The sequence below is a fragment of the Grampus griseus genome (genome assembly GCF_964374135.1).
Source record: "Grampus griseus genome assembly, chromosome: 5".
Taxonomy (NCBI): Eukaryota; Metazoa; Chordata; class Mammalia; order Artiodactyla; family Delphinidae; genus Grampus; species Grampus griseus.
The window spans coordinates 12,455,963-12,471,549 of record NC_138998.1 but is presented as its reverse complement, the minus strand read 5'-3'; the positions used below and the strand labels follow the sequence as shown (position 1 = coordinate 12,471,549).

Sequence of the window (15,587 nt, the reverse complement as noted above, 5' to 3'; positions counted from 1 at the left end):
GCCTTGTCTCCTTTGGGAATCATGGGGAATCATGGGGTGCAGGCCCATCAGAGCCTCATTGCCTTGCCACCTTTCCCTCTCAGAAAAGAAAACAAGAGGGGATGGGGCAGGTTCTGCTGAGAATAGCTCCCAGTGGAGAGGACCCCAGTTACTCCTTTTGGCTTGTCTGAGCATCAGTCTCCTCATGACTTACTTTATTGCTTCCTACTGAATATAGTAAAAATAGAACTCTAGACGTTATCGATACAGGAAGTGTATATTTAGACCTTGAGTTTCCTTCCTCCCTTCACTCCATCCTCCACTCTGCACATTTTAGTGCAGAGGTTTTAGTGCTAATTTGAGATCATTCTGAAACTTCATCTCCTTTATGTTAATGTACATATCCAATATGTTTTGTCTAATTTTAATATAAATGTCTCAGCAATGATTAAGCCACCTCCATTAGTACTGAATTATCTGTAATCCCTTACACACTCACACTTACAGCACAAGCCATAAGAGGAAAGAAGGGAATGACCTGTATTTAGGAGAGGTTTGTCAAAGAACCTTGGAAAATAAATGAACATTGATGTCATAATTTCAAGGAGAGCTGTAAGTGCAAAATTTTGTAAGGGAAATACTAAAGAGTATACCTGCAAGTATATGACTAGTATCTCCACCTTGTGTTTCCTTTTGTACAGATTGTTTCCCAGAGAAAGCTGTCCAAATCCTTGTTGAAGCACGGGAACACGGCAGGGAAATCCTCCATCACGGTGAGCCCTCCCTAAGCAGCCACCTGCCCAGGCGCCCAAAATGGAACTGGCTGGTCCGACCCAGCCACGTGGGAAGCTGACCCTCTGGATGTTGGGAGTTGAACCCACAACTGCTCAACTGTCCCAGTTGCCCTTTCTTTTTTCCATCTTTCTCCTTCCTGACAATACAATTTTGACCTTTCCATTGTACGAAAAAAGATTTGAAAGTGAGGCCATTCACTTCAACTAAGCACTTCTGTAATTAAATGTAGGTTTTAGCAAGGGACAAAGATGGAGTTATTGAGCACAGTAAGAATACAGAATTGCCTGGAGTTTTCAAATCATCAGAGCTACCTATCCCCCCCAGCCCCCTGCCAAAAAAAAGCTACCTGTCCCTGTTTCTCAGTTTCTTGAGAAAAAAAAATGCTCTAATATCATTTAGTCCAAGGTTTGGTCTGTTGCCTAAGGATGAGAGAGCCCAGCATTTAACTCTCCTCTCTAATATAATAGTTTGGAACTGCACTGTTCTATTTGGTAGCAATGTGATTATTTGAACTTAAAATTAAATAAAAGCAAATAGTCATTCCTTCCACTATCCATGTATCAAGTGCTCAGTAGTTCCATGTGGCTGGCCACTGCTATATTGAACAGTGCAGATTACAGAACATTTCTGTCATTGCAGAATGTTCTATAAGGTAATACTGGAAGTATTTATACATAAAATATTAAATGTTCAAGTAGAACTCCAGTATTTGAAACTTTGGCATCTTGTATTAGCTCCCTTAAGAAAGATAGTCTAACCATTTAGCTGTGTGGACAAAAAATAATAGTAATAGGTAGAAAAAAGTACCAGGAGAATCTGAATTGATTGCAAGGCAGATTGTCTCGGGAGGAAAACCTCCTAAGTTCCTCTGAACATTCCTTTTTAACTAGAAAGTGACTGATTCATTTTTTAAAAATTTAAGCCATTTTTTAAAGGAAAAATTCAAAAATATTTTATTTCCACTGGTGAAAGTTTAGGACCATTCTCACAAGCACTTAGCTGAGTTTGTTGGCTTGAATATTAAATTTTAAAATGACACAGTCATGTCAGAGCTTATTCTTGACTGCCATGTTCAATCATGAACAAATGGTTCAAACGGTCTTTAAAGATGCCATTGGTGCTCTAAAAATCCATGGACCCACGGGCTCACTACCAAAGCCCACAATCCTAGATAAGACTTGGGATGGTGAACCCAGGTGTGAGATCTGCCACGGTTCTTTCGCAGGTGAACAAAAGCTCATTTTGTCACTTTTCTCTAAGACTTCTTGGGAATTTCCTTTCTCTACAAAGCCCAGAAAAACTTAATCTCCTTCCTAATTTTAAATATTTAAATACTCCTCTGTATCCTGTGTCCTTGGATCAGAACAATGGCTTCCATAACTTCTGGAAAACACTTAAAAGTATGTGCAAAATTTTCTAGGCTTTGCAAATGGAGGTCATAACTTTCATCATCTTTCCAAAGGTGTCTGTAACCACAAAATAGTTAAAGACCTCAGCTCAAGTGGAGTGTAAGAGGCATTAAGATGATATGGGACAAAAGAGAATTGAATGAAAAATGTAAATATGATGATTTCTGGTTTATCAAGTAGTTCTTCAGTTTTCACTATGTATTTGGACCCATGTTCCCTACTCTTCAGGTGCTCACACGTTTGGAAGGATCCTTCCCTCTTTAGACAACTCTTTTAGCTTTAATATTATGCATAAAATAAAAATTTCCAGAGCCTACCAATGTGTACTCAGAACAGATGAACCCAACTCATAATGGAAAAGTTGATCTCAGATAGAATGGAGATAAAATTGAATTAAAGCTCAGTGTCTCCACATAACAAATTTGATAAGGGTGTCCACACATTACGGCCTCCGAATGCATGGTGAAGTCGTAACATGATTTAGCAGTGGTTTAACCTATATGCAGCTACATTGGGCCTTATATTTTTGTTGTTGTTGTTGTTTTTCTACTGACTTCTTTTTTTTTAACATCTTTATTGGAGTATAATTGCTTTACAATGGTGTGCCAGTTTCTGCTCTATAACAAAGTGAATCAGCTATACATACACATACGTCCCCATATATACTCCCCCTTGCATATCTCTCCTCCCACCCTCCCTATCCTACCCCTCTAGGTGGTCACAAAGCACCGAGCTGATCTCCCTGTGCTATGCGGCTGCCTCCCACCAGCCATCGATCTTCGCTTGGTAATGCACATATGTCCATGCCACTCTCCCACTCCTTCCCAACTTCCCCCTCCCCCTCCCCATATCCTCAAGTCCATCCTCTAGTAGGTCTGCATCTTTATTCCCGTCTGGCCCCTAGGTTCTTCTGACCGTTTTTCTTCATTTTCTTTTTAGATTCCATATATATGTGTTAGCATACGGTATTTGCTTTTCTCTTTCTGACTTACTTCACTCTGTATGACAGTCTCCAGGTCCATCCACCTCACTACAAATAACTCAGTTTTGTTCCATTTTAAGGATGAGTAATACTCCATTGTATATATGTGCCACATCTTCTTTATCCATTCATCTGTTGATGGACACTTAGGTAGCTTCCGTGTCCTGGCTATTGTAAATAGAGCTGCAGTGAACATTTTCGTACATGAATCTTTTTGAATTATAGTTTTCTCAGGGTATATGCCCAGTAGTGGGATTGCTGGGTCATATGGTAGTTCTATTTTTAGTTTTTTAAGGAATATCCATACTGTTCTCCATAGTGGCTGTATCAATTTTCTTTCCCACCAACAGTACAAGAGGGTTGCCTTTTCTCCACACCCACTCCAGCATTTATTTTGTAGAGTTTTTGAAGATGGCCATTCTGACTGGTGTGAGATGATATCTCATTGTAGTTTTGATTTGCATTTCTCTAATGATTAATGATGTTTAGCATTCTTTCATGTGTTTGTGGGCAATCTGTATACCTTCTTTGGAGAAATGTCTATTTAGGTGTTCTGCCCATTTTTGGATTGGGTTGTTTGTTTTTTTGATATTGAGCTGCATGGGTTGCTTGTATGTTTTGGTGATTAATCCTTTGTCAGTTGCTTCATTTGCAAATATTTTCTCCCATTCTGAGGGTTGTCTTTTGGTCTTGTTTATGGTTTCCTTTGCTGTGCAAAAGCTTTTAAGTTTCATTAGGTCCCATTTGTTTATTTTTGTTTTTATTTCCATTTCTCTAGGAGGTGGGTCAAAAAGGGTCTTGCTGTGATTTATGTCATAGAGTGTTCTGCCTATATTTTCCTCTATGAGTTTGATAGTGTCTGTCCTTACATTTAGGTTTTTAATCCATTTTGAGTTTATATTTGTGTATGGTGTTAGGGAGTGTTCTAATTTCATTCTTTTACATGTAGCTGTCCAGTTTTCCCAGCACCACTTATTGAAGAGACTGTCTTTTCTCCACTGTATATTCCTTCCTCCTTTATCAAAGATAAGTTGACCATATGTGCATGGGTTTATCTGTGGGCTTTCTATCCTGTTCCATTGATCTATGTTTCTGTTTTTGTGCCAGTATCATACTGTCTTGATTACTGTGGCTTTGTAGTATAATCTGAAGTCAGGGAGATTGATTCCTCCAGCCCTGTTTTTCTTTCTCAGGATTGCTTTGGCTATTCGGGGTCTTTTGTGTTTCCATACAAATTGTGAAATTTTTGGTTCTAGTTCTGTGAAAAATGCCAGTGGTAGTTTGATAGGGATTGAATTGAATCTGTAGATTGCTTTGGGTAATAGAGTCATTTCACAAGGCTGATTCTTCCAATCCAAGAACATGGTCTATCTCTCCATCTCTTTGTATCATCTTTAATTTCTTTCATCAGTGTCTTATAATTTTCTGCATACAGGTCTTTTGTCTTCTTAGGTAGGTTTATTCCTAGATATTTTATTCTTTTTGTTGCAATGGTAAATGGGAGTGTTTTCCTAATTTCAATTTCAGATTTTTCATCATTAGTGTATATGAATGCAACAGACTTCTGTGCATTAATTTTGTATCCTGCTACTTTACCAAGTTCATTGATTAGCTCTAGTAGTTTTCTGGTAGCATCTTGAGGATTCTCTATGTATAGTATCATGTCATCTGCAAACCATGACAGCTTTACTTCTTCTTTTCCAATTTGGATTCCTTTTCTTTCTTTTTCTTCTCTGATTGCTGTGGCTAAAACTTCCAAAACAATGTTGAATAATAGTGGTGAGAGTGGGCTACCTTGTCTTGTTCCTGATCTTAGTGGAAATAATTTCGGTTTTTCACCATTGAGGACAATGTTGGCTGTGGGTTTGTCATATATGGCCTTTATTATGTTGAGGAAAGTTTCCTCTATGCCTATTTTCTGGAGGGTTTTTATCATAAGTGGGAGTTGAATTTTGTCAAAAGCTTTCTCTGCATCTATTGAGATGATCATATGGTTTTTCTCCTTCAATTTGTTAATATGGTGTATCACGTTGATTGATTTGCGTATATTGAAGAATGCTTGCATTCCTAGGATAAACCCCACTTGATCATAGTGTATGATCCTTTTAATGTGCTGTTGGATTCTGTTTGCTACTATTTTGTTGAGGATTTTTGCATCTAAGTTCATGAGTGACATTAGCCTGTAGTTTTCTTTCTTTGTGATATCTTTGTCTGGTATTGGTATCAGAGTGATGGTGGCCTCGTAGAATGAGTTTGGGAATGTCCCTCTCTCTGCTCTATTTTGGAAGAGTTTGAGAAAAGATAGGTGTTAGCTCTTCTCTAAATGTTTGATAGAATTCGCCTGTGAAGCCATCTGGTCCTGGGCTTTTGTTTGTTGGAAGATTTTAAATCACAGTTTCAATTTCACTGCTTGTGTTTGGTCTGTTTATATTTTCTATTTCTCCCTGGTTCCGTCTCAGAAGGTTGTGCATTTCTAAGAATTTGTCCATTTCTTCCAGGTTGTCCATTTTATTGGCCTAGAGTTGCTTGTAGTAATCTCTCATGATCCTTTGTATTTCTGCAGTGTCAGTTGTTACTTCTCCTTTTTCATTTCTAATTCTATTGATTTGAGTCTTCTTCCTTTTTTTCTTGATAAGTCTGGCTAATGGTTTATCAATTTTGTTTATCTTCTTAAAGAACCAGCTTTTCGTTTTATTGATCTTTGCTATCATTTCCATCATTTGCTTTTCATTTACTTCTGATCTGATCTATATGATTTCTTTTCTTCTGCTAACTTTGGAGTATTTTTGTTCTTCTTTCTCTAATGGCTTTAGGTATAAAGTTAGGTTGTTTATTTCAATTGTTTCTTGTTTCTTAAGGTAGGATTGTATTGCTCTAAACTTCCCTGTTAGAACTGCTTTTGCTGCATCCCATAGATTTTGGGTCATCGTGTTTTCATTGTCATTTGTTTCTAGGTATTTTTTGATTTCCTTTTTGATTTCTTCAGTTATCACTTGGTTATTTAAGCATATTGTTTAGCCTCCATGTTTTTGAATTTTTGACAGATTTTTTCCTATAATTGATATCTAGTCTCATCACATTGCGGTCATAAAAGATACTTGATATGATTTCAGTTTTCTTAAATTTACCAAGGTTTGATTTTTTACCCAAGATATGATCTATCCTGGAGAATGTTCCATGGGCACTTGTGAAGAATGTGTATTCTTTTGTTTTAGGATCAGTGCCCTACAAATATCAATTAAGTCCATCTTGTTTAACGTATCATTTAAAGCTTGTGTTTTCTTATTTATTTTCATTTTGGATCATCTGTCCCTTGGTGAAAGTGGGGTGTTAATGTCCCCTACAATGAGTGTGTTACTGTCGATTTCCCCTTTTATGGCTGTTAGTATTTGCCTTATATATTGAGGTGCTCCTATGTTGGGTGCATAAATATTTACATTTGCTATATCTTCTTGGATTGATCCCTTGATCATTATGTAGTGTCCTTCTTTGTCTCTTGTACTAGTCTTTGTTTTACAGTCTATTTTGTCTGATATGAGAATTGCTACTCCAGCTTTCTTTTGATTTCGATTTGCATGGAATATCTTTTTCCATCCCCTCACTTGCAGTCTGTATGTGTCCCTAGGTCTCATGTAGACAGCATATATATGGGTCTTGTTTTTGTATTCATTCAGCCAGTCTGTGTCTTTTTGTTGGAGTATTTAATCCATTTACATTTAAGGTAATTATCGATATGTATGTTCCTATTACCGTTTTCTTAACTGTTTTGGGTTTATTATTGTAGGTCTTTTCCTTCTCTTGTGTTTCCTGCCTATAGAAGTTCCTTTAGCATTTCTTGTAAAGCTGGTTTGGTGGTGCTGAGTTCTCTTAGCTTTTGCTTGTCTGTAAATGTTTTAGTTTCTCCATCAAATCTGAATGAGATCCTTGCTGGGTAGAATAATCTTGGTTGTAGGTTTTTCTCCTTCATCACTTTAAATATGTCCTGCCAGTCCCTTCTGGATTGCAGAGTTTCTGCTGAAATATCAGCTGTTAACCTTATGGGGATTCCCTTATGTGTTACTTGTTGTTTTTTCCTTGCTGCTTTTAATATTTGTTCTTTGTATTTAATTTTTGATAGTTTGATTAATATGTGTCTTGGTGTGTTTCTCCTTGGATTTATCCTGTATGGGACTTTTTGTGCTTCCTGGACTTGATTAACTATTTCCTTTCCCATATTAGGGAAGTTTTCAACTATAATCTTTTCAAATATTTTCTCAGTCCCTTTGTTTTTCTCTTCTTCTTCTGGGACCCCTATAATTCAAATGTTGGTTTGTTTAATGTTGTCCTAGTGGTCTCTGAGGCTGTCCTTAATTCCTTTCATTCTTTTTTCTTTATTCTGTTCTGCAGTAATTATTTCCACTATTCTATCTTCCAGGTCACTTTTCTGTTCTTCTGCCTCAGTTATTCTGCTATTGATCCCTTCGAGAGAATTTTAAATTTCATTTATTGTGTTGTTCATCACTGTTTGTTTACTCTTTAGTTCTTCTAGGTCCTTGTTAAAGGTTTCTTGTATATTCTCTATTCTATTTCCAAGATTTTGGATCATCTTTGCTATCATTATTCTGAATTCTTTTTCAGGTAGACTGCCTATTTCCTCTTCATTTGTTAAGTCTGGTGGGTTTTTGCCTTGCTTCTTCATCTGCTGTGTGTTTCTCTGTCTTCTCATTTTGCTTAACCTTCTGTTTTTTGGATCTCCTTTTCGCAGGCTGCAGGTTCGTAGTTTCCATTGTTTTTGGTGTCTGTCCCCAGTGGCTAAGGTTGGTTCATTGGGTTGTGTAGGCTTCCTGGTGGAGGGGACTAGTGTCTATGTTCTGGTGGATGAGGCTGGTTCTTGTCTTTCTGGTGGTCAAGTCCACGTGTGGTAGTGTGTTTTGGGGTATCTGTGGCCTTATTATGATTTTAAGCAGCCTCTGTGCTAATGGATGGGGTTGTGTTCCTGTCTTGCTAGTTGTTTGGCATAGGGTGTCCTGCACTGCAGCTTACTGTTCATTGAGTGGAGCTGGGTCTTGGCATTGAGATGGAGATCTCTGGGAGATTTTTGCCATTTGATATTACGTGGAGCTGATAGGTCTCTTGTGGGCCAGTGTCCTGAACTTGGCTCTTCCACCTCATTGGCATAGCCCTGACACCTGGCTAGAGCCCCAAGATCCTGTCCTCCACATGGCTCTCACACCACCTTAGTCTCGAACCTCCCGCCCCTGCTCCTCAGGCCTGTCTCCTCACTTCTTTTCCACCAGTTTCTGTTCCAAGGTTTTGAGAGTCACTATTCAATATTGGGAAGTGATATTTTATGAAAAAAGATGATAGGTTATTATCTCTTCACTTATGTCAAAGTCTTTGTCAGAAATTCTCTGTTCTTGAGAGTTAAGGGTATAGTTCCTTATTCTCTCTCTCTCTCCCTCTCTCTCTCTCTCTCACTCAAAGCCCAAGGACAGTCTTTTTGAAACAGTGGAATTAGAATATTTCTTTGGTGACCTTATGATCGTTGGTCTGGAAAGGATGTAGAGACCAGTTTATTCCCCATCCCTTGTTGGTGTGATTCAAAACAGTGAAGAAATATTGCTGCCTGCTCCTCCTTTTTTGTCACTTCCCAAAGAAGAAAATGTATATAATTATATGGACATGCCATTCAGTGCTGTGTGACCTTTGAAGGAAGAAGCTCTTCCTAATTGCTCCTCCAAAACCTCTTCCCTTAGCTTATACCCCATATCTCATGTTCTCATGCTCAGCACAGATGAGATCTAGTTATCTTCTGTGGTCTGTTCTAGGGAGTTCCCTGTACACCTGTTGATGCTGTACCATCTTTACTGTGTTGTGGGAAACTCCATGCCAAATGTCAGTCTTTGTTGATTTTTGGATCAAACATGAGCTAAATTGTTCATGAATTCCTGGGCTTAGTTGTCCAACTGCCACTGCACCTGATGTGTCCTTTTTCCTTTAGGTGATTGCTGAGGAATTATCTGGCAATGATGACTACGTTGAACTTGCCTTCAACGCACGGAAACTGGATGACAAGGTAAAGTGTTTGGCATCAGCTTTATCGAAGGTAGTAATAAAACTAGCACACAAAGTTAATAAGGTTCTCCCTCACAGCTATTTTTTCCCTTTCAACTCCCATTATTAAACACATCAAACATTTCAGAGAGGTCTGCAAAGTTAAGCTTCCCCCAAATTGAGAAGCAGTTAATGAGAAGTGGGAAGGACTATAATTAAAACAGGACCACTTTATTACACTAAGACTTCATTTCTTTCCAAATGCCACAGGTCATATGTGCATAAGTAAATGCAATTTAACCCCAGTGCCAGGAACTTTTCAAAGGAAAAGAGGAGATGTGAAAGGGAAGAAAAGTGACATTTATTAAGCATCTATATTTGCCAGGTACCTGGTTAAGAGCCTTTCAAGTATGATCACAGTTAGTCATTCTTATAACACCCATGTAACAGGTATTATTAACCCTGTTTAGACATTAATGAAGAAACAGATTCAAAGATGAAGTAATTGTCTAAGGTCACACCATGTGTTATCCAGATAGTCCAAGAAAGAGAAAACAAGACAGGGTTAACAATGCAAGGATTTTATTAGAAGAAATGCGTGTGTAGGGAACATTGGGAGGAAATCTGGGAGAGCTGACAGACCACAATGTAAGTCTGAATATAAGTAAAGGAGAGCAGGAGAGAAGTGGCAGCTCCTGCAATGCCATGTAGTCTAAGGAAGGTTCCACAAGGCCATCAAGGAGTCCTAGAGCAAAAATTAGCCAGCAAGAGAGTCTTTTGTCTCCCATGAGTGCCTTTATATCCCCTACACACACAGCACTGGCTGGGACAGCCCACAGGCAGCCTGGCCTCGGACTGAGGGCAGGGCTGGATTTCGGAGCACAGCAGCTGGGGTCCATGGTAGGTTACACTCCCTGGAGTAGGAGGTCTGCAAAGCACGTGCTCATGGCCACCATACCCTGCTAGTTGGTGATAAAACTGAGGACTGAGTCCCATGTCAGTCTGACTCCCATCTGTACTCTTTCTGTTGTATCTCACAACTTCCACCCTATCACAGGCCGTATTAATCTTGTATATACAGAAAAAGTTCTACAGTCTCCACCCCTTTAAAAAAAAGTTTCCTCTCCAACCTCACCATATATTTATTATTTCCCTCCAACCATATCCTTGAGTCAAAAAGCACATCATATCCATAAATGTATTCACAAAGGACTCCATTTTCCAAGCATACAACTAAGGAAGAGGCGATAGGGGGATGTGGGACTGCTTTTTCAAACAATTGCTTACAGGCATTAGGCTGAAAAAAGGTAAAGCACTCAAGCAATTCCCCATAGCCTTAAGCAGCAGTTTATATCCTGGCATAGTTCATTTTCACCTACAAAAAGTACTCAGTCCATTTATGCATTCATTAATTCACTCTCTTATTTGTTCATTTATCCACTCGTTCATCATTCATTTACCAAACCTTTGTTGTATGCTTGTTATGCATCAGTTGGCAGGAAAAGGGCACACTTTGAACTACTCTTACACGCACAACCTGGAATTCACCATCTAAGTGACACATCAATTTAAACAACAAGTGATATAATGATACTAGAGCCATAAGAGGATGATACACAATCAGAGAATCCTGAAAAGGTTAATCCATTCTGCCTGGGGACATTAAGAAAGACTTTGTTCTTAAGAAAGAATTATATTTGGATTTTTTTTGTCCTGATGGGATTGTGTGACACTTTCACAAACTGCTACCTTTTGACATTAGTTGAGCGAGGTGCTGGGAACTGTAGAGTGCGTTGATGTCTGTGGGGTGTAAGCTCTTATCCCTCACTTCCTGTGATCACCGTGCTCTTTCTCTCCCGTCATCTTCAAGTTTCAGAATAACTCACCAGACTGCTTTGTAGCATCTTTCCTGGTGACAATTATAAGCCATTGGGTCAGTGTGTTGCCGTTTTAAGCTACTCACTTAATGGCTTATAATGGCTTCTTTCCACTTAGTCATGTCCTCTAGCTGACTTATGTTATAATGCAAGGGGCTATGGGGGTTTGTTAGTGGATACATTGGCTCTAAGGTGTTTGAGCAGTTTCCCTTCATTCAAATGAGTGCTTGCTTGCTCACAGAACTGAAAGAGCCCCATGCAGCACTTACCGTGGTTCTCGATGGCCGTTCCCACCCTCAGCTGTGCTGATTGTCCAGGGCCCTCAATTGCTCATTGCTGAGACCCCAATATCATGGAGCTGGAGACCCCAGGTCTTCCATAATATGGTGGTATCTTTCCCAGACTCAGTCACCCAGAGGGGAGCGGACCCTGTTCAGACCAAAACAGAGGCCACTGCTCCAGTGGACTGGGGGGTGAATGGTCTCAAGTGGAGAGAGGGCAAAGTTGTAGAGTTGAGGAGCAAGATGGTACCATGAAGATCATCTCACACAACCTCTTCAGGAAACAGAGGCTCAGCAAGGCCGGATTACTTACACAAAGACACTGCTGCCTGGTTATGTATTGCTGCATCACAAACCACCTCAAAACCGGGCAAATTATACTAACAACTACTTTATTATATGTCATAATTTTGAGGTTAGAAATTCAGGCAGGTTTCAACTGGGCAATTCTTCAGTTATACTCAGCTGGTGGAGGAGCTTTACTCACATGCCTGGCACATGGGATGGCTGGAAGGCTTGACTCCACCAGCTCGGTCAGCTAGACTGTCTTCACGGTGGTCTTAGGTTTGTCACACTTTCTACATTGTGGCTGGCTTTTCCCAAAGAGAACATCCCAAGAGAAGCAAGGAAAAGCTGTGTGGCCTTTTCTGACCTAGGCTTCAAAGTCATGCAAGTGAGTCATAAGGCAGCCCAGAGTCGAGGGGAGGAGAGCGACTCCATGCCTTGATGGGGGAGTCATAATGTAGAAAAGCGTGTGGACAGTGGACGTTGTAGTAGAAAATCAACCTGCCACAGTATTTTTGTGATAGAATCAGAATAGATATGAGAGAGATGAGAATACAAAGATATGAGATATGAGAATACAACAGATATGAGAATCCGGCTGCTTTCAATTATTTCATGTCACAGCTGGTAAAAACGTTCCCAGAGGTTCCCAAGGAGGACCTCCTTCTAGCCTTTAGCACTAAATGAGGGTGTAGCTACCTGCATGTTAACAGTTAATCTTATATTAATTGAGAAAATAGACCATGACTAAAAGCCACTGAAATAAACAAATCTCTTAATTTAAAACATTTTCCAATTAGTATCATGAGAGCAACTAATTTCTATATACATTTGAAAAATTGCAGTATGAATATGTGGGAAAAATACACTATATCCAATTCAGACAATAGTTATGGAGATCTGGAACCCCACTCCCCTTGCAGTAACTCTGGTAACCTCCAGGTATCCACATACCTCTGGTAGAAAGCTCTGCCTAATACAATTGCTCTCTTTTACGTATGAGAACATCGAGGTTCAGAGATGTGAAATGACTTACCAAAGGCCACACACACACACACTCACAGATAATCAGTAACAGAGAGGGACTCAATCAGGTTGCCTAACTACAATCTAAATCTTCTTCAGGGAAGAGGGTTAATGAATACAAGTTGGAGTGGTCTTGGGCTGTGGAGAACTTGGTTATGTTCCCGTGTATTTTGGGGAAGTGGGGAGCCAGAGAAGAGGAAGGTGAGGGTACATATACTACAAGGCAGCAGTCCTCAAGGTGTGGTCCCAGGTCCCAAGACCCTTTCAGAAGAATGCATGAGGTCAAAACCATTTTCATAGTAATACTAGGACATTATTTTCTTTCTTCACTCTCATTCTGTCACATGTGTACAGTGGTTTTCCAGAAGCTACATGATGCCTAGTATCACAACAGATTGAATGCAACAACAGATATGAGAATCCGGCTGCTTTCTATTGATTCAGTCATTAAATTGATTTACAAAGATGTAAAATGATATCATTCTCCTGACAGTTTTATACATTTTGAAAATATAATTATTTTCCATTAAAATGTTATTTTTTATTATGATGTCATAGGTTTATCTTTACTACTTTTAAAATGATATAACAAATGAATATTTTTTAAACTTCTCAGTTTTAATTTATAATATGGTAAAATATTGACAGATATAATCCACATAAACAAAAGCTCCTTGGTGTCCTCAGTATTTTTTAAGTGTAAAAGGGTCCTGAGACCAAAAAGTTTGAGAACTGCTATTGTGGAGTATAATAGTACTTTTGCAAACCACAATGACAGATAATGTCCCTTTTTTGTCATTTTCTGTCATTTTAAACTCCTCTTTCCAATGCTGTCCAGGAAACCAGCAGCTATCTATTCAGGACGGAAACCCAGAGTCCTTGAAATCTGAGAAGTAGGCTTCATGAGAGCCACATATAAAATAGACGAGGCTTGCAAGAAATAACTTATTTGTCTACTGTTAATGCAATTCACTTTGTGGAGAGATAGGCTTTTTAACTCCTAAATCACATTTATTACATTAGCAGCTAGTTGGTGATTAATCTAACAAGTAGAGATATGAATGTAATCCCTTGGGAACATTCAAGCTGACAAAGTGTTCTTTCTCCTCCCTTTCCTAAGAAAGTATTCACGACAGCGTGTTGGAACTGATTCTCACTTGGTACTCTTCATATATGTAATCATGATCATTATAAGCTGTATTTTTTAATATTGCCATGATGTTAGTTCGATGGGGTGCTGTATAAGCAGTTGAATCTGTCTCTGAAGGAGAGGTTGGGAAACATTTCCTATAAAGGTCAGATGGTGAATAGTTTAGACTTGCAGGTTGTATGGTCTCTGTCCCAACTATGTGCATCTTTGCCTTTGCAGCATGAAAACAGCCATAGACAATACATAAATGAATGAGCATGGCAATGTTCTAATAAAACTTTATTCACAAAAACAGGCAGTATGGGACTTCCCTGCTGGCGCAGTGGTTAAGAATCTGCCTGCTAATGCAGGGGACACGGGTTCAAGTCTTTGTCCAGGAAGATCCCACATGCCACAGAGCAACTAAGCCCGTGCACTACAACTACCAAGTCTGTGCTCTAGAGCCTGCAAGCCACAACTACTGAGCCCACACACCACAACTACTGAACTCTGTGTGCTCTAGGGCCCATGATTTGCAACAAGAGAAGCCACCACAATGAGAAGTCCATGCACTGCAATAAAGAGTAACCCCCACTCCCTGCAACTAGAGAAAGCCCACATGCAGCAACAAAGACTCAACACAGCCAAAAAGTAAATAAATAAATTTTTAAAAAACTAAAAAAAACCCCAAACGAACAGGCAGTGGGCTGAATTTGGGCCACCTACCATACTTTGCTGACCCCTGTTCTATAGCAACATTAACTCTCTCGTGCTGTGCTGTGATTTTACTATGTTCAGGTATGCCTGCCTTAAAACTAAAACAGCCTGCATTAATGAAAGCAAATTATCATTCATGAGCATCTACAATGTACCAGGTGTCAGGTGTCTAACTACATTACCTCCCAAACTCACCATATTCTTAAAAATGGGTCTTATTATTTCCAGTCTACAGATGATGCATAGTGAGGTCAAAGAATTTGCCCAAAGTCGCAAGGCGAGGAAGCTATAGAATCTGGATATGACCCCATATCATTCAAACAATCTTTTCTAGTTCCAATATTCTGTTTTCATGATCACTGTCATGGCTATGCATTGCTTCCTTTTCTCTTTCAAACCTCTGCTGATTGCTTACTGACCTCTCACCTGACTAAACTTATTTCATATTGGACTAAAAGAGCAGGGACATAGCCTCCAAGTTATTAAAACATTTTACCATAGCAAAACTTCAGTAAAATGCCTATATCATTAATTTTCATTGTACTGAACTGTCCCAAGGGCCATCTTAATGCTGATGATCAAGCAAAGGAAGCTGAGAATTCCAGATTGTGGTCAAGTAACCAAACAATTAGACACAGATTTGTTGTTTTTAACTATGAATCTCTGAGTGTACATTTTAGATGTATTTGAGCTGCTTATGAGTTGTTTTATTTTCAGAAATCAGATGCCTTCTTAATATTAATCATCCCTGGGGCTTCCCTGGTGGCACAGGGGTTAAGAATCCACTTGCCAATGCAGGGGACACAGGTTCAAGCCCTGGTCCAGGAGGATCCCACATGCCGTGGACCAAATAAGCCTGTGTACAACAACTCCTGAGCTTGTGCTCTAGAGCCCATGAGCCATAACTACTGAGCCAGCATGCCACAACTACTGAAACCCACGTGCCTAGAGCCTGTGCTCCACAACAAGAGAAGCCACCGCAATGAAAAGCCTGTGCACCACAACGAAGAGTAGCCCCTGCTTTCTCTGAGTAGCCCCAGAGAAAGCCCATGTGCAGCAACGAAGACGCAATGC

At 39.5% G+C, this 15,587-nt stretch overlaps 1 protein-coding gene across 1 annotated transcript in view; it reads left to right on the top strand.

Annotated features, from left to right (window-relative positions):
• Window positions 1–15,587, top strand: part of CPNE4 (copine 4) — a gene marked incomplete at its 3' end in the record, with an annotated part of 584,378 nt that overhangs the window by 417,870 nt on the left and 150,921 nt on the right. Inside the window, exons 4-5 of the mRNA XM_082655513.1 lie at window positions 681–752; window positions 9,146–9,220. Coding sequence (XP_082511639.1) covers window positions 681–752; window positions 9,146–9,220 — 147 coding nt within the window. The remainder of the gene's footprint in view (window positions 1–680; window positions 753–9,145; window positions 9,221–15,587) is intronic.